This window comes from Delphinus delphis, chromosome 20, assembly GCF_949987515.2.
Source record: "Delphinus delphis chromosome 20, mDelDel1.2, whole genome shotgun sequence".
NCBI classification, from domain to species: Eukaryota; Metazoa; Chordata; class Mammalia; order Artiodactyla; family Delphinidae; genus Delphinus; species Delphinus delphis.
Window position 1 is genome coordinate 44,682,207 of NC_082702.1, and position 18,706 is coordinate 44,700,912.

The window sequence follows — 18,706 nt, forward strand, 5'->3', positions numbered from 1 at the left end:
CTGGATTCCCTTAAGCAAGGCTGTAAGGTGAATGGAAGGACTCCTGAACTTGGAATCTTGAGATCTAATTGTGTGTTTCAGTAAGTCACTTTCTCTACCTGCAGAATGTAATAATGAAACTTGATCTACATCGCATGGTGGAGGGAAAATGAATATGCTTTGAAAAATAGATGTCCTGGGAATTCCCTGGTGGTCCAGTGGTTAGGACTCCGCGCTTCCACGGCAGGGGGCACGGGTTCGATCCCTGATGGGGGAACTAAGATCCCACATGTCACGCAGCATGGCCAAAAAAAAACTGCTGTCCTGTAAGTGCAAGGTAACTGGTTCAACACGTCTAGTGTTTGGGTTATTGGATTCTCTGGACCAAAGAAGACAAATTCTGTTTTTATCATGCCTTCCCTTCTTGTGAACACAGACAATCTATAGATAACTGGGGAGGGGAAGGGGAGGAGATGAAAGGAGTGGTCTGGGGGGACATTTAGACCTAAGAACTAAAATACAACACTTGTGTGAGATTTTATGTATCTTATTTTTAAGTAAAATTTCTGATCAGTGGCAGAGTAATTCTGGGAAGGATATATGTAGATATCTATAGATATATAGAGAGATATTGCTAAGAGCCAAATGCTTTTGCTTATCTGTTTGCAATTATTAGGTTGAACCATATCAAATTGCCAACTTTTGACTGTTTTTGACCTGTAAAAGTCGGTCAGCTTAGGAAAAAATGAAGAAAAACACAGAGGATTTCTAAGCTAACTACTCACCTGTGATTTTCTCTTCTAAAACTAGTACAAATACTCTTCCTTATCCTGTTGATGACTGCAGTCTACTCAGCACACAACTCCAACAGATTTTACCTCCGTCAAGCTATCCACAAGAGCTTTCCTTACCGCTTCTCAGAGATCAAACTTCTTAAGCATTTCTACCCCTGGGCCAGTAGCACCGTCCTTCCTAACCTGTACAGGGATTACAGAGGTAAGAACACAGTCCTGGGGCCCAGCCCTGCAAATGTGGGGTGCAGTTGGTTTTCCAGACACCCCTGCAGTAACCCATTAGAACACTGGAGAAAGGTCCGCTGGCTTTTTCAAAATGACTGCACCTCTGTGGGCACCCAAAGGTCCACTCCCAGGGCCCCATCTAAGCACGTTCAGGTGTATGTCTGTTCACCCAAGGGTGATCAGGCCCATGAAGGCTGATTCCCACTGATGAGTTTCACAAGAGGCTGATAAACAAAATTGAGACTTTATTCACTAACAACATGAAAAGTAATTGGAGTGATCCCTGGGACTGGTTGCCTCCTTGTGAAGGAGGGAACCACATGTAGCTGAGAAGTTTGTTCTATAAGCACAAAACCACGAAAACAGTGTACCCAGAAAGATCTCCACACCAGATGATATTTTGATATATTGCCTGATGTGCAGTCATTCCCAAGTCTGTGATGTGTCTGTGTAACTTTTCTTGGTTATCCAGTTCAGTTCCACGAATATGTAGTGAACACCTAGTATGCTGGGAACTGTCCTAGGAGCTAATAAAATGATGGACATTACATGGTTTGTACCCTCAAAGAACCTCACCATCAAGAGGAGTTAGTATGGGGACTTCCCTGGTGGCACAGTGGCTGAGAATCCAGCTGCCAATGCAGGGGACACAGGTTCAAGCCCTGGTCCGGGAAGATCCCACATGCCGCAGAGTTAACTAAGCCCATGCGCCACAACTACTGAGCCTGTGCTCTAGAGCCTGCGAGCCACAACTACTGAAGCCTGTGCGCCTAGAGCCTGTGCTTCACAACAAGAGAAGCCACTGCAATGAGAAGCCCGTGCACCGCTACGAAGAGCAGCCTCCGCTCACCACAGCTAAAGAAAGCCCACGCGCAGCAACGAAGACCCAAACGCAGTCAAAAAACAAAGGAAAAAAAAGAGGAGTTAGTATGAATGCTTGGTTTTTTTTAGATAATTTTTTATTTTTATTTTTTTCATTTGGCTGCATCGGGTCTTAGTTGCAGCACGCAGGATCTTTTCATTGCAGTGCATGGGCTCTTCATTGCGAAGCGCAGGCTTCTCTCTAGTTGTGGCACGCGGGCTCAGTAGTTGCCACGCTCAGGCTTAGTTGCCCCACGGCATGTGGGATTTTCGTTCTCTGACCAGGGATCGAACCCACGTCCCTTGCATTGGAAGATGGATTCTTAACCACTCACCCACCAGGGAAGTCCCAGTATGAATGCTTCTTGTTCAGTATCTTTCACCAGTTACCAACACCTTGCCATATTATAACTTTATATCTTATTAAGCTGTATTCTAGAAATTGTTACATTCATTAATCTCAGGATTGGTGGCTTTCTGTTGGGATTTGGAACATCTCCTAGGTTCCTGAAAAAAATCTGAATGATATGTTCATCTCAGCAAACATGTATAGTCGTTTTTTTAAAATTAATTTTTATTGGAGTATAGTTGATTTACAATGTTGTGTTTCTGCTGTACAGCAAAGTGAATCAGTTATACATATATCCACTCTTTTTTAGAATCTATTCCCATATAGGTCATTACAGAGTACTGAGTTCCCCGTGCTATATAGCAGGTTCTTATTAGTTATCTATTTTATATATAATAGTGTGTATATACAATCCCAATCTTCCAATTTATGCTTCCCCCACCTCCCCCTTGGTAAGCATAAGTTTGTTTTCTACATCTGTATAATCTTTTCTTAAATGTGTACTTGTTGCATTTAAGAGTTTTAACAGATGGCAACTTCTGTACCTTGCGTGTTGATTCTTTCTAGTTGGGTTTTAAATGGTGACAGTTCTAGGTTGAGGGCATATTCTGTTTGCAGTCAGTAACTGTCTATACTGACTTAAATAAAAAGTGAATCAGACCCTGGGTGGCTAAGGCTAGTGCCATCACAATAAGACATGTTCTCCTCTTAGACTCCTTTGCTTTACAGTATAGTGTTGTGGTCCAAAGGCGCAGACTCAGAAGGCTGCCCAGACTGCCCAGGTTCACATCCTTGCTCTCCACTTACCAGCAGTGTGTTCTTGGGTAAATTACTAAACCTCCTGTGCCTCAGTTTCCCCATATGTACAATGGGGATAATCTTAGGACCTACCCTGTAAGATAGATGTGAAGATTAAAACCTTAGTAGATCTAAGTGCTTAGAACAGTGTCGGGCACATACTGTTCGGTCGATGGGTGTTAGCTATTGTTATTAACTGGGGCAGTTGGAGCTCTGGTTGTACTAGAACCACAGAGTTTACATGAGTTACCTGGACATACTAAGGAAGAGCAGCAGCAATCTGCAGATGTAGATAATGAAATAGAATTAGGTAGATATGGGGTAAACAGCAGTAAAAATTGTAACTAACATTTTTTAACTCTTCAACTGCTAAAAAATTTTCGCTTTCAGAATTGATGTAGCCCAGTCCCATTAGTCCACTTGTTTTCAGGAATATTGAAGCCCAAGCCATTCATGGCAGATAATCTGTATCCTGTAAATAAATCTGTATCCTATAAAAACAGAACTTTCCTAAATAGCCTAGTCCAATGTTGAAACACATTTAGGGAAGAATTTTTTTTGTAGGATTTAATTAAAATTCCTCTTGCAGCAATTTAAACTTTATCTCTTTTGACTTTCTTCTGAGGTGAAAAAACACTAATCACAATTCTAGAATTGCACAGTTTTTATTTAAGAAATATAAAGTAAGGCCATCTTTGAAGGTTAAGTCACCCTTTACCTTTCTCTTTTATCTTCTGCAGGACCCTAGGTCCTTTAATAACCTACTGCAAACCTCTCCCTGCCAAATTTTGTAACATAATCTTTTTCTTTCATGTTAAAACATTTTTCATAATTAAAACATGAATATGTAGAAAATCCATATGTACCATGATGTATATTGTGCAACTCTCCTTTATCCCCTGATCCCCCTTCTCCCTTTCCTAGAAGCAACTACATTCCCAATTGATTATACAGACATACCTCACTTTACTGCATTTCACCTTACTGCACTTCGCAGATACTGCATGTTTTCTTTAACAAACTGAAGATGTGGCAGCCCTGTGTCAAGCAAATTCATTGGCGCCACTTCTCCAACAGCATTTGCTCACTTCGTGTCTCTGTGTCACATTTTGGTAACTCTCGAAATATTTCAAACTTTTTCATTATTATATTTGTTAGGGTGACTTGTGATCAGTGATCTTGGATGTTACTATTGCTAAAAGAAGGCTCAGGTGATGATTAGCATTTTTTAGCAATAAAGTATTTTTAATTTAGGTGTATGTACATTGTTTAGACATAATGGTATTGTACACTTAATAGACTATAATACAATGTAAACATAACTTTTTTTTTTTTTGGCCACACCGCACGGCCTGTACTATCTTAGTTCCCCAACCAGGGATTGAACCCGGGCCCCAGCAGTGAAAGCGCCAAGTCCTACCTAACCACTGGATAGCCAAAGAATTCCCTAAACATAACTTTTATATGCACTGGGAAACCAAAAAATTCATGTGACTTGCTTTATTGCAGTGGTCTAGAACCAAACCCATAGTATCTCCAAGGTATACTTGTAAATTCTTTCAGAGGTAATCTATACATTTGCAAATACATTAGATGATAAATAGCAGCATACTATACACATTGTCATGCCTTTTTGCCTTTTCCCCTCAATTTGCCTGGAGATTGTTCCATCAGCATATATAAAGCTGTCCCTTTTTATGTTTTATTCATTTACTATATAGTACGCCATTGCGTGGATGTACCATAAGTTTTATGACCAGTTCCCTATTAATAGACACTTAGATTGTTTCCACTCTTATACTGTTAACAATAATACTACCATTTATACCCTTTTACGTATGTAATTTCACTCATGTGCAAATATATCTGTAAGATAAGTACCTTGAAAAGACTTGCTAAAAATGTATATCCATTTTTCATTTAGAAAGATATTGCCAAATTGTTCTCCTCAATTGTACCAATTAATGTTCCCATGAGCAATGTATTAGATCTGCCCACATCGCCAACAGTTCAGTGAACATTGGTGTTTTCATACAATACAGGTAACTCTGAAATATACAAAAGGTTTGCGACTGCACTCATGAGAAAATGCAAGTTTAAACTAAGGAACCGTTTTTCTCCTCTCATATGGACAAAACTTGCCTCTGCTCTTGCCCTTCTTCATTCCATCTTCCCCATATTATTTTTTTACAACATAAATGTGTTTTGTCCCTGTTCAAAACCTCCCAATGGATTCCATCATACTTAAAAGCCCAAACCCTTTCTAAAGTTTACTCTAGGGCCTTCCCTGTCCAGAGCTGTAGCTACATCTGTTACTTCTCCTACCCTCATTCTGACCCTCATTCACTCTAATTCAGCCACACAAGCTTCTGTGCTCTCCTTAAACACGATGCACATGCTCTTGCCTTGGAACTTGCTGTTGCCCTGACGTTTGCATTGGGAGCTCCAAACTTTATTAGGGTCTTTCTCATAAGCCACCTCCTCTTAGAAACCTCTAATCATCCTGTAAATAAACAGCACTGCTCCCTCCTCACAAAACACTCTCTATCCCCTCTTCCTACTCAGTTTATTCTTTTTTTAATTAATTTTTTATTTATTCATTCATTTTTGGCTGCGTTGGGTCTTCGTTGCTGTGCGTGGGCTTTCCCTAGTTGCGGTGAGTGGGGGCAACTCATCTTCGTTGTGGTGCGCGGGCTTCTCACTGCGGTGGCTTCTCTTGTTGCCGGAGCACGGGCTCTAGGCGCGCAGGCTTCAGTAGTTGTAGCACGCGGGCTTAGTTGCTCCGCGGCTCAGTTTTCTTCATAGCACAATTATTACCTGAATATTGTTTGGTTATTGCCTGTCTCCCTCCCTCTTCAAATGTGAATGCTCTGTGGACAGGGACTCTTGTCCACTGCTGTGTTCCCAGCACCTAGAACAGGACCTGGTGTATGTGAGCACTCAATACATACTGATTGAGAGAAAGAATGAATCAGTGTCATTCTATAATTTTTGCCCATTTTTCATTGGGCTGCTTGGTTTTGTTTGCTTGTTTTGATAAATGGGAGCTTTTTATGTATTAAGAGCTCGTTCAGTTGTAGAGATTTAGATATTTATACAGAAACAAAATAAGGATTTATAAAAATTAATTTAGGGAATTGGTAGCTTATGATGTTCTATCTGGGAGTGTGGTATGCTTTTTCTATTCTCATCTGCATTTGTATCCCTCAGTAATATTAAATTCTCTTCATATAATTCTTGCACATCTCGTTAGGCTTATCTTTTGTGGTCTATTGTGAATGAGATTTTATTTCACTATAGTTTCTAAGTAAATATTGTTTGAATATATGAAGGCTATTGATTTTATTATATTTAGTACCCAGCCAGCTTGCTTAATTTTTTTGTTAAGTAATAGTTTTTAGGTTCTCTTTTCTCCCCAGCTTTATTGAGGTACAATGGAGAAATTAAAATTGTATATATTTAAGGTACAATGTGATGTTTTGATATATGAATAAATTGTGAAATGTTTACCACAATCAAACTAATTAACATATCCATCACCTCACACGGTTACATGTTTTGTTTTTAGTGTGATAAGAACTCTTATTCTCTAAGCAAATTTCAAGTATACAATATATTAACTATAATCTATAAACTATAATCATGCTATACATTAGATCTCCAGGACTTATTGATTTTAAAACTAAAAGTTTGTATACTCTGACTGACATCCACCCATCCTCCTCCCCACCCCAGCCCCTGGTAACCACCATTCTACCCTCTGGTTCTGTAAGTTCGACTTTTAAAAATTGCACTTATAAGAGATCATACATGTTTCTTTGTTTGGCTTATTTCATATCTTCACTTTCGTGAATAATCCTGCTATGAACATGGGAGTGCAGATATCTCTTCAAGATGCTGATTTCATTTCCTTTCAATATATAGCCAGTAGTAGGATTACTGGATCATCTAGTAGCTCTATTTTTAATTTTTTGAGGAACCTCCATGCTGTTTTCCATAATGGCTGTACCAACTTACATTCCCACCAACAGGGCTCCTTTCTCCAAACCCTCACCAACATTTGTTATTTCTTGTCTTCTTGATAATAGCCATCCTAACAGTCATGAGGTGATATCACATTGCAGTTTCGGTTTGTTATTTCCTTGATGATTAGTGATTTTTACATATACCTGTTGGTCATTTGTATTTCTTTAGAAAAATGTGTATTCAGGTCCTTTGCCCATTTTTTAATCAGGATGATTTTTTTTTTGGTATTGAGTTGTATGAGTTCTTTATGGATTTTGGATTTTAACCCCTTATCAGATATATAGTTTGCAAATATTTTCTCCCACTTCATAGGCTGCCTTTTGTTTATTGTTTCCTTTGCTGCACAGAAACTTTTTAGTTTGAGGTAGTCCCACTTGTTATAGCTTTTGTTGCCTGTGCATTTAGCGTCATATCCAAAAAACTGCCAAGACCAGGGTCAAGAAGCTTCTTCTATTTTCTCATAGGAATTTTGCAGTTTCAGGTCTAAGGTTTAAGTTGTTAATCCATTTGATTTTTTGAATATGGCAAAATAAAAGTGTCCAACTGCATTCTTTTGCATGTGGAAATCCAGTTTTCCTAGCATTATTTGTTGAAGAGACTAGCCCCATTGTGTATTCTTGGCACCCTTGTCATAGATTAGTTGGCCGAATCTATGGGTGTGGGTTTAATTCTGGGTTTTCTATTCAGTTCCATTGTTCTATGTATCTGTTTTTATCCCAATATCATAGTATTTTGATAACTATAGTTTTGCAATATAGTTTGAAATCAGGAAGTGTGATGCTTCCAGCTTTGTTCATCTTTCTCAAGATTATTTTGGCTATTCATGGTATTTTTGTGGTTCCATACAAATTTTAGGATTTTCTCTATTTCTGGGGAAAATGCCACTGGAATTTTGATAGAGATTGCATTGAATCTGTAGATCACTTTGTGTAGTATGGACATTTAAACAATATTAACTCTTCCAATCCATGAATGTGGGAAATCTTCCCATTTACTTTTGTCTTTTTCATATCTTTCATCAATCTCTTATAGTTTTCATTGAACAGATTTTTCACCTCGGTTAAATTTATTCCCAAGTGTATTATTCTTTTTGATGTTATTGTAAATGAGACTTTAATTCCTTTTTCAGCTAGTTGTTAGTGTAACAAAATGCAACTGATTTTTGTATTTTGATTTTTTATTCTGTAGTGTTACCGAATTCATTTTTTTTAACAGGTTTTTGGTGGAGTCTTTAGGGTTTCTATATATAAGACTATGTCATCTGCAAAGACAGTTTTACTTCCTCCTTTCTTATTTGGATGCCTTTTATTTATTTTTCTTACCTAACATCTCTGGCTAGGACTTCCAGTACTGTGTTGAATAGATGTGGTGAGAGTTGGCATCCTTGTCTTGTTCCTTATCTTAGAGGAAGAGCTTTTCACAATTGAGTATGATGTTAGCTGTGAGCTTGACATATATGGCCTTTATTATGTTGAAGTACATTCCTTCTTGCCTAATTTGTTGAGAGTTTTTATCATTAAAGGTTGTTAAATTTTGTTGAATGCTCTTTCTGCATCTGTTGAGATCATGTCTTTTTTTTTTAACATCTTTATTGGAGTATAATTGCTTTAAAATGGTGTGTTAGTTTCTGCTTTATAACAAAGTGAATCAGTTATACATATACATATGTTCCCATATCTCTTCCCTCTTGCATCTCCCTCCCTCCCACCCCTCTAGGTGGTCACAAAGCACCAAGCTGATCTCCCTGTGCTATGCGGCTGCTTCCCACTAGCTAGCTATTTTATGTTTGGTAGTGTATGTATGTCCATGCCACTCTCTCACTTTGTCACAGCTTACCCTTCCCCCTCCCCATATCAAGTCCATTCTCTAGTAGGTCTGTGTCTTTATTCCCATCTTACCCCTAGGTTCTTCATGACGATTTTTTTTTCTTAGATTCCATATATATGTGTTAGTATACGGTATTTTTTCTTTCTGACTTACTTCACTCTGTATGACAGACTCTAGGTCCATCTACCTCACTACAAATAACTAAATTTCGTTTTGTTTTATGGCTGAGTAATATTCCATTGTATATATGTACAATGGAGATGTTTTTAATCCTTCATTCTTTTAATATGGTGTATCACATTTATTGACTTACATGGGATCTTAGTTTCCTGACCAGGGATCGAACCCACAACCCCCTGCAGTGGAAAATACAGAGTCCTAACCACTGGACCACCAGGGAAGTCCGAGAATTTAAAAGTTTAAATGTTTGATAGAATTCACCCATGAAGCTATCTGGTCCTGGGCTTTTCTTTGTTGAGAGGTTTTTGATTACTGCTTCAGTCTCCTTACTTATACTTCGTATGTTCAGGTTTTCTGTTTATTCATTATTCAGTTGTATGTTTGTAGCAATTTATCCATTTTTTCTAGGTTATCCAGTTTGTTGGCGTGTAATTATTCCTAGTAGTCTCTTATGATCCTTTGTATTTTTGTGGTATCAGTTATAATGTCTCCTCTTTCGTTTATGTAATTTTATTTATTAGAATCCTTTTTCTTTTCTTGGTTAGTCTAGCTAAAGGCTTGTCACTTTTGTTGTTCAAAAAAGCTAACTTTTTTTTCTGTTGTCTTTCTAGTTGCTATTTCTGCTCTAATCTTTATTACTTCATTTCTTCTTGTAACTTTAGGCTCAGTTACTAGTTCCTTGAGCAGCAAAGCTAGGTTTTTTATTTGAGATTTTTATTAATGTAAGCATTTATTGCTATAAACTTCCCTCTTAGAACTGCTTTTGCTGCATCTAGCGTCTGTCTTTTCCTAAGTTCTGTAGTCTTGGAATCACATTGCTTCCCTTAGAAAAGGTCACTAAATGGAAAACCATCAGTTCAAGTTGGCAATGAGTTTTGGAGAAGACAGTGGAGCTGGTTTTAGTTGTGTAGGCCCATAGTTAACTAGCAGTATGATAAACTCAAGACATTTGTTTCATCTCTAAAATGGGGATAACATTTAGTTCACAGGATGAACTATATGGAAGTCAAATTTATATGAAAACACTGTAATTACAGAAGAATTCTATGTAGTTTTTAGGCATAGCAATTTGAATGGCCACTAAGGAACTTCCTTAATTTCTATTCCATTGTTTCTACCTTGACCTCACCATTATCAAGCACCTCAGGACCCAAAGAAGTGCAGTCCCCTCTACTGCTCTCCACCCCCATCTGACAGTTCTCTCTTTTTCAGTTTAACCTGCTGTTTGGATGGAGCATCTCTGACTACCGAACTTGTCTCAGTTCAGCAGTGACTGTTGTTGGTCTCCTGATGGGAATCTCTCATCACAAGGAGGTAAAAACCCTATTCCTGGTTTCCCTGCAGAATTCTATTTGGCTTAATATATCAAACAAGGGGAGAATTGCTTATAAGAGCAGCCCCTACTGTACCACTGCATACTGGAAAAGGGAGAAACGTAGTTCCTTTGCCATTATTTTATGGTATTACCTATAGATACTGTATAGCTTTTGAGTGGCTGTTACCTTCAGAAATCCTTCCTTTCCTAAGCACATAGTCCCACCTTTCTCACTTCTTCTATCCTTAATCTTACTGCCAAAGACACGGGGCCTGAACTTGTGTTCTCACACCTGGCCAGATTAACATGATTGCTACTGCTTTCTCAACGGCCCTTTGAAGGGTACAATTGGAAGTGACTTAAAAAAGAAAAATTAGGGAGGTACAAGTCCAGAAAGAACTGCAGTTATTTCTGTTTATAAATACTAATTTCAGAGAGGCTGTTATTTTCTCCCAGGAACTACCTACACAAATCCCTTTCTACTCAACATAAAAAATAAAGTAGGAAACCCAGGTGAGGTTTTGGGTTCCAAACACTAGCACATATAGATTTGATAAGAAAAAAAACTGCAATTCAAATTAGTGAAACTGGCAAGATTTTCATCAAAGCTCATCATTCTGATACTCTAGAAATCAAAGGTTACTAATTAAAATGGGTAAATTAACATAGTTTCTAACGTGGAAAGTTACCACCACCTTCCTAAAATCTAAGAAAGATTAACATAACTGCTATTTTGGGTGGACTGTTTTGTTGTGGTTCCAGCCCCAATCACTAGGGAATGAAGTCCTCACCCCTGGAGCACTTTATATACTAAAGCTCTTAAAGAAGTAACAATCATAATAAACTTTTGCTGACACCTACTTTTTGACTTAAAAGGGAAAATGGAGTATACTTACTGGGAATAGTCTTGCATCACAAACTCAGCGTTTGCCCAAACTGTTTGGTTTACCTGGAGTTATGATTAAGCTCTTATTAAAATAAGTAGATATAAGCTGGCAGCCATTATAATATCTCTGTCACAGAGATTTCCATCACAATAGTATTTATTGCAAGTATTCATCCTCTAAGTTGTTGGGTGTTTTTTTTTTTTAAACAGTGCCCAGTGGCAATAATGAATGAGCCAATACCAAAGGAAAATAATCATTTTTAAAAGGAACACCTAAATTAAAGAATCTGGAAACCAAATTTTACTGGAAACCATTCTAGTAAGAGAAAGATCTCTTTGTACTGAAAAGGCAAGAATGGCAAAACTCAGTAATTATACTTTTAAAGATAACGATTAAAAAAAATCTAGAAAAAGCAGTAAAAGCCAGTTTTCTATGGCTAACCTTTTAAACTGTATTGAAATGCTCCTATGTTCAGAGTAGAAAGTGCTTGGAATGGCAGAGACAGTTTTCATTATCACTGCTGGTATCTATGTATTTTTTCCAACACACTTTTGCTATTCCTTGAAGCTTCCATGTTTAGAAATATTTTCCAGAATTGCCAACAACTCACAAGGGCTTTGAGTCACTTATAATTCCATTACAACTCACCTGTTTTCTTCTTGTGAAAGCCCTGAAGGCACAATTATTTACACTCTTACAGTCAGTCACTCTTGCTTTTCTGTCCACTCAAAAGTATTTTCCTTTTTAATATTTTTGCTTTTCTAGTTTCCACCAGACATAAGTGTTTCCTTACGTGAATATATCCCAAATGTTAGCATATATCTTACATTTTTAAAGTAGATATTAAACTCTCAGTGTTTAAATTCGAAATGTCCTATTGTCTTTTCAGGTTATTGCTTTAAACCCAGTCCTGGGCTCCTTTCTTATTCTCCTAACCAGTGTCGTTTTGATGGTATTTGTGATCATTAACCTTTTTGTTTCTGCCATTTTAATGACCTTTGGTAAAGAAAGAAAGTCCTTTAAGGTAAGTAACTCTGACTCAGTAATTGAAATATAAACCGTATCATGATTTTATCACTGGAAAAGCTCAATTTTAGCTGCTCTTAAGATTACAGACTGACATAACGCACAGTATCAGCATACTCCCTTTATTAGTCTCCACAGCTCTGCCAACCATTTTCCTAGGAAACCCAATTTACCAAAAGTACATTATGTTCTACATCCACTGTCCTATAAATAGCTGACCCTCCACTGTTAAGTAGCAGAAACACTCCAAGGCCTGACAGTAAACCATTAAAGGAAACAGTATCTTGACACTTTATATCTACTTTTTAAAAAATATATCTTTGGTACTTTTTTCCTCCACCATTAGCAGCAATTTCGATTTCCTTGCTTTTCTCTTTTTGTCTTCCAACAGACTCAGAAAGAAGCTGCACTGATGGATATGCTGCTACTGAAGCTCTCAAGTTTGTTAGGAATACAGCAACACCAGAACACATGTAAGTAAGCAAACGGCTGTAACAGCAATGGCCACTGACAAATGAAGTTTCAAAAGATTAATCCTGTTACCTCTTCGCTTGGCTTATTACTTATTAGTATATTAATACTGCTATTTGCATGGTGTACTTTAGAAAATTATAGATGTTTATAATATACTTAATTTTGTTAGTGAAGAATCAAAATCCCCTTAGCTGCAGATTCTTATGTTTATGGAACTTGGCACTATCAGAGGGTTAACACTGCAAGAGTGGTGCAGGATAAACCAGCTCTGCTGCCAAACAAACACCAAGTAACATCATTCATGTTCCAGGATGACTATGGGAAACATGAGTCAGAAGTAAGCTCACTGCAACTTTAATTAAAGATACAAGCATGAGATCTGGCTAAGGGGGAGCCCTGTACAGAGAAGTAACCAAGCCAACTCACAGGTAACAATCTGGGCTTAAATACTGAGATCGAAATGGGCCCCTTACTCCCCAGGCATCCTACCCAGGGAGCCAATAAGATCTGGCTTGTGCCCAGTATGGGTCACTTGCTTAAATACTCTCCACTAAAATCCTGACCCTCGTCATTTGACCAAAACAATGGAGAAAGCGGGGCACAGAATTTTTAACTTTATTAGCAGCTACTGAGCCATGACATACAAATCAATCAAAAACATTAAAGTTGCTTGAAACAAGTGTGTACAGATACACCACACAGAAGCCGAAGTCGTATCTTCCGGTCCCAAATCCGTCCTTGTGGGGAAGGATGGCCTTAGCTACGGGGCAAAACAGTAAGAGTCTCATCCGTCAAGGGAAGGAGCAAAACACCTACAGCCACATGGGCACCAAAAATTTATCTGAGATCAGTTTTTAAAGGTTCTCTTGATCATAACGTTTTCAAATGAAAACAGGAACCCCTCTTCACCTGTAGGCTTTCCAGCTCACTACTCAAGAGACTTGAATATTTCTATTAAGGCTACTGGAAGCCCACCTTAGCCTTGAATGGTGACTTTTGCCCAGTATGTGGCCAGCAATGCAATCCAACAGAACATGCCATGGGGAAAAACAGGAATTTATATACAGTGCTGCCCTCTATTAAAAGGGAAACACAGCACTCGAAATAAAGCAAAAGGCCACAGAGGGCTCCCTGAGAATCCAGTAGAACTAAGAGAGGCCTTCAACTTTCCAAAGTTTGCAACTGGATCCAGGTGGAACAGTGCCCTGCAGCAAGGAGTAGTGTGTATGTCAATGAGAAGACCCAGCTTCTAAGAACTGTTACAATGGCTTCCTGAGCCATTTTCTCTCTCCCATTCAAATTAGAGCGAGAAAATAGACAACTTGGCCTTGAATCCCACTCACCACCAATCCCTCTGTACGGAGGGCTTTGTTTCTAAGTCTAGAACCTCAGCACAGAGCTGAGACACTTCATGAAGTACTCTCCTCCACCATCCGGCCATCTTTGACAGCTCTCCCCTTCTCACTCCCCTGTGGAGAGATGGTGGGACAGGAAGGAGAGAAATGGGATCACACTGACAGGAAATGGACAAGCAAGGCTGCCAGGAGCCAGCTGCTCCAACCTCACAATCTCCAGTTGTTAGTCTCTCAGGAGCAATGGAGAACCGGAAAGCAGCAGAGTGTGTCAGAGCAGGAAGAGAGCCCAGAGGAAGAGTGTACTCAGTGATGGTTAACAGATGAAGCAGAATTTCATGGAGATTCTTTGTTACAAGGAGAAATTGCTCAGTCTCATTTCCCAGAACTTGGACCTTGCCTGGTTTAGGAAGCCTATGTTTTCTTTTTCAGCTCTTCAAATCTCCGGGAAAGATCATCAAAGTCAATGTCTTCAGAGGCTGAGGTGTTGGCAGATGCAGTTGGTAGTGTGTCTGGCACAGATGGCAATTCTGGCAGTACAAAGTTGTCATAGGTATCCACGGGTCTGGAAGGGGGCTTTGCAGAAGCTTCTGGCTTGGGTCCAGGACCTAATTAAATTACAGTAAGGAGCACAGTGTTAAAAATGCCAGTGGCTCAGATCCTCAAACCCCACAATCCCCCCTGGCAGAAACAATAAAATAATCAAAATACTGGAGAAAACATTGTTTTTTAAAAAATAATTCTAAAGGTCAATAAAAATTTTCAGACAATTAACAGCTACGTTTTCCAATTATGGTTGAATATGTTTTACTTTCCTACAGTGAGAAAAAAGTTTAAGGGAAAATCAAACTGTGGTGCATGGGGCTTAGGTACACAGCATTCATTTCAATGGACTGTCCCCTTTCACAAAGGTCTACTCCCATAAGAAAGTCCAAGAAATGGTACTAGAATTCTATTGGGATGAGCTACTCTTTAAGGCTTATGGGAAAAAAATTTTATATGGAATGTTAACATCCATACCGTTTGATGTAATAGAATGTGATCTGTATTTCTAGTCTTCCGTTTTGTATCTTACAAGTTAAAATCATCGCCCTCTCTACCTACTGTATGTTTCCATTTGTATCTAAGTTCTATAACAGGCAACCTAAACCATAGTTTTAGGAAATAAGAACAGTGCTTGCCTCTGGGATGGAACTGACTAGAAAGGAACACAAGGTAACTTTCTGGGGTGATAGAAATGTTTTGTATCTTTACTGAGGTGGTGGTTACATAATGCATGTGTGTGGAGACACATCAAAACTCATCACAATATACACTTCTGTGTATTTTTTGTATGTAAATTATACCTCAATGAAACTGTCCCAATTTAAAAAAATATTCCCCTCTGGGTTTCTGAAGTGCTGGTAGTGTTTTAATTTTTCAGTGAATGGCTACATGAGCATGCTTGCTTTGTGAAAAGTCACTGAGCTATACACTTATGATTTATGTCTGTTTCCCCCTCTTTAATGCCCAAATTTAAAAACAATTTTGGTATTTCCAGGCACAGTGGAAATGGAAGCAGCAGGAACATACCGAACTTGAGGATGACTGAAAACTGCAAGGTGAAAAAGAATAATGATACCACTACCAGAAACAGAAACTTGGGAGATTCTTTGGAGCCACGAAAGATCTTTTCTTTTTGGAAGTGGGAAATCCTGAGTTCTATTTCCACCATACTGCATTTGGGGAGAGAACATGGCATGTAGGTAGAATGCCACAAGCATAAAAACAATCTGAGGGAGGAACAGAGATGAGAAAACAGCAAAGGGTTCAGTACTGAGAAACTCTCAAGAGGGTTTCTGACTCACCAATGATCTGTGCAGAAGAGACATTCTTATCAGCATTAATGTCATCAACCTGAAACACAAAGATCATGACCAAAGGAGAAAGCAATGGCATCACTGGTGAAAGTAATGGTACAAGCCCATGTGTGTTGCAAAAGCTAAGCTGCTCAGCAAAAGCAACAGAAACTGCTCCAAAGAAACTGCCCCTCCGCCCCCTATACTCCTTTCCTGATCTTCTTCCAACCAGACAGATACCATGTTGAACTCATAACTGCCAAGCAGAGGAAAAGAAAATTCTTACCACACCATAACATCTCTCTTTAATCTGTTACCTTCACCTTCCAGGCAGAGAGAAAGCATTCTAAACCACCGCATTCATCTCCAAGAACCAAGTCCTCAAATAATAACAAAGATCTTCTACCTCGTTCCTAGAAACAGCTGTGGGCAATGCTTCAATGCGTGCAAAACCAAAACATAAAAATTCAGGCCCAATGTAAAAACCAAAGGAAAGAACACTAAGCAAGCTCAGGAACAGGGCGATCTCCCTAGATGAGCAAACAAGGCTGGCGGAAAAGTCATCTAATTCTCAACCAAAACCGTTACAACCACCTACAGTTCAAGGCATCATTACCATATTAGCAATAACAGCAAGCTCTAACTATAAGACTAAAATATAAAATTAATGCTATAGGCTGAAATTTACTAGACACTTACCTGTTTAAGACAAAAATCTGGTTCTTATTCCTTTACACAGTGTTGAGAATTTATAAAACTGGTATTTCAATTATTATATTCTAGTACCAAGACTGTACCAGCTCAATATGATTCTCTGCCTAGTCTAAAAAAAAGTCTGATCAAGTGCCCTACCCCAACTTTCCAGGATCTGCAGCTCCTTCCTGATTCCTGGCTTAACTGCAGACAAAGCATTGCCACCAACGATGCTGCCACCACCACCACCACCACCACCACCACCACCACTCCCCATTTCCAGGGTAAAATTAAAGCAACACAAGAATCCAAAGCATAGAGCAATGCCAGTACTAGTTGATCAAAACTTTGCCTTCCCTGTGGCCATTATTTTGCTCTCTCTTCATGGATTCACTCTCCTGCTGCTTATAAAAGAGGCTCAGGCACTTACAGATTCATATGATGGGGGAGTTGCTGGTATCTGAGGTGGATGAATATTGGGAAAGGTCTGATAAGTTCCCATTGGCAATCCATTGAAATCCGACTGCAAGAGGAGAAAGGCAACATCAGAGACATTGCCCCGATCTGCAATTTCTGAAGTGTGTAAATAGGAAAGGAGAAATAAATATGTGTGTGTATACAACTATTTTCTCAATGTGTATATATTCACATTGAATACATATATATATATTCAAGATATATATTTAATACATGTATTCAAGAGCCCTAAAAGAAAAAGTGCCTAAAAGGACCACATGTGATTAGGAAGAATCCAGATTTTTAAAGATCTGTACCCAAAGGCTATTCTTCAAATTACTAAATTGCCTCAATGTCTACAAGGGAAGCTTCTTACCAGACTTTCTTTTTTGGGGGAGAGGAGACGACCGCACTGCACAACACGTGGGATCTTAGTCCCCTGACCAGGGATCGAACTCACGCCCCATGCAGTGGAAGCATGGAGTCTTAACCACTGGACTGCCAGGGAAGTCCCCAGACTTTCTTACTACCAATGACTTTCATCTCCTTATCTACAAAGGAGGTAGACCTGGTAATAAGTATTGGTTATTCATTTTTGGAAAATGCTACTAGTATACCTACAAGTCCCAAAGGTTCAAGAAACCTACATGAAAAGGAGTTTTTCTAGTACCATCTCTCTAGATTTTCCCACTTCATTACCTACAGATGAACCAAAAGACTTTCTCCAAATCCCAATGCTATTTTTTCCACAGTATGATCAATAAACTAATACCAAATATTCTTACTGCTAAATCCTCTTGATAACCTACAATTCCTGAGTGTATTCACAGAGCCAACTTGTCATCTTCTGTAACATTTTCTAGAGTTTATATCCATATTTATTTGTATGTGTACTTACTGGTCCCTTTGGAAGAGGGTATGAGAAAGGAGTGTTTGGAGATGGCATAGGCATGGGCATGGGCATTGGCACTGTTCCATCAAGTCCACCAGCTGGTGCTGTGAATCCACCCCCACCTCCTCTTCCAGGGCCCCCTTTCTTCACATCATCTGTGAATCCAACATCAATAAGATCTGTATCTACTCCAGGAGGAGCTTCTGCCTAAGAAAAAGAGAGAAACCCGTATCATTAGGCCTGTCACCAGCTAGGTTCCCCAGGAAGCTGACTCTGAGATGGTGATTAGCGTTGACAGAAGTTTACTGGAGAGGTCTCTTGGGACAGACACCTGTGGAGACATGAAGGAAGCAGGGCTGGGCAAAGGAAGAAGGTGGGCTGCCATGCATTCACAACAAAGGGGTCAGCTAATTCCCCCAGGGAGTTCTGGAGCTAGGCTGGGACTACAGCAGGTGCTCCCAACTGGGGACAAAGGGGCAGAGTCTTTAATCCCCTGCAATGACCAGTTACCAAATACAGGCTGCCCCCAGGAAAGACCCTGGGTAAGGAAGCTGTCTTCTGAGGGCCATTGCTGGAGGGACACTCAGCTGCGTGAGCCACCAGTCATCAATACTCTCAAGAGCTGGGAGAGGGGCTTCCCTGGTGGCGCAGCGGTTAAGAATCTGCCTGCCAGTGCAGGGGACACGGGTTCAAGCCCTGGTCCAGGAAGATCCCACATGCGGAGTAACTAAGCC

The 18,706-nt window shown here is 39.3% G+C and overlaps 2 protein-coding genes across 8 annotated transcripts in view; one reads left to right on the forward strand and one right to left on the reverse strand.

Annotated features, from left to right (window-relative positions):
• PKD1L3 (polycystin 1 like 3, transient receptor potential channel interacting) overlaps positions 1-12,748 on the forward strand; it is a 58,574-nt gene extending 45,826 nt beyond the window's left edge. The window contains 5 exon segments of the mRNA XM_059999300.1: positions 790-975; positions 3,212-3,327; positions 10,252-10,353; positions 12,131-12,265; positions 12,665-12,748. Of these exon segments, the coding sequence (XP_059855283.1) occupies positions 790-975; positions 3,212-3,327; positions 10,252-10,353; positions 12,131-12,265; positions 12,665-12,748 (623 nt within the window).
• A 592-nt stretch (positions 12,749-13,340) lies between these two features.
• IST1 (IST1 factor associated with ESCRT-III) overlaps positions 13,341-18,706 on the reverse strand; it is a 31,151-nt gene continuing 25,785 nt past the window's right edge. For 4 of the 7 annotated variants that reach the window (XM_059999270.1, XM_059999269.1, XM_059999268.1 and 1 more), the window contains 4 exons: positions 17,979-18,179; positions 17,055-17,197; positions 15,941-15,989; positions 13,341-14,701 (listed from right to left, as the gene is read on the reverse strand). In XM_059999270.1, coding sequence (XP_059855253.1) covers positions 14,522-14,701; positions 15,941-15,989; positions 17,055-17,197; positions 17,979-18,179 — 573 coding nt within the window. In that variant the 3' untranslated portion in view covers positions 13,341-14,521. The remainder of the gene's footprint in view (positions 14,702-15,940; positions 15,990-17,054; positions 17,198-17,978; positions 18,180-18,706) is intronic. The other 3 variants (XM_059999272.1, XM_059999274.1, XM_059999273.1) reach the window with 3 other exon arrangements.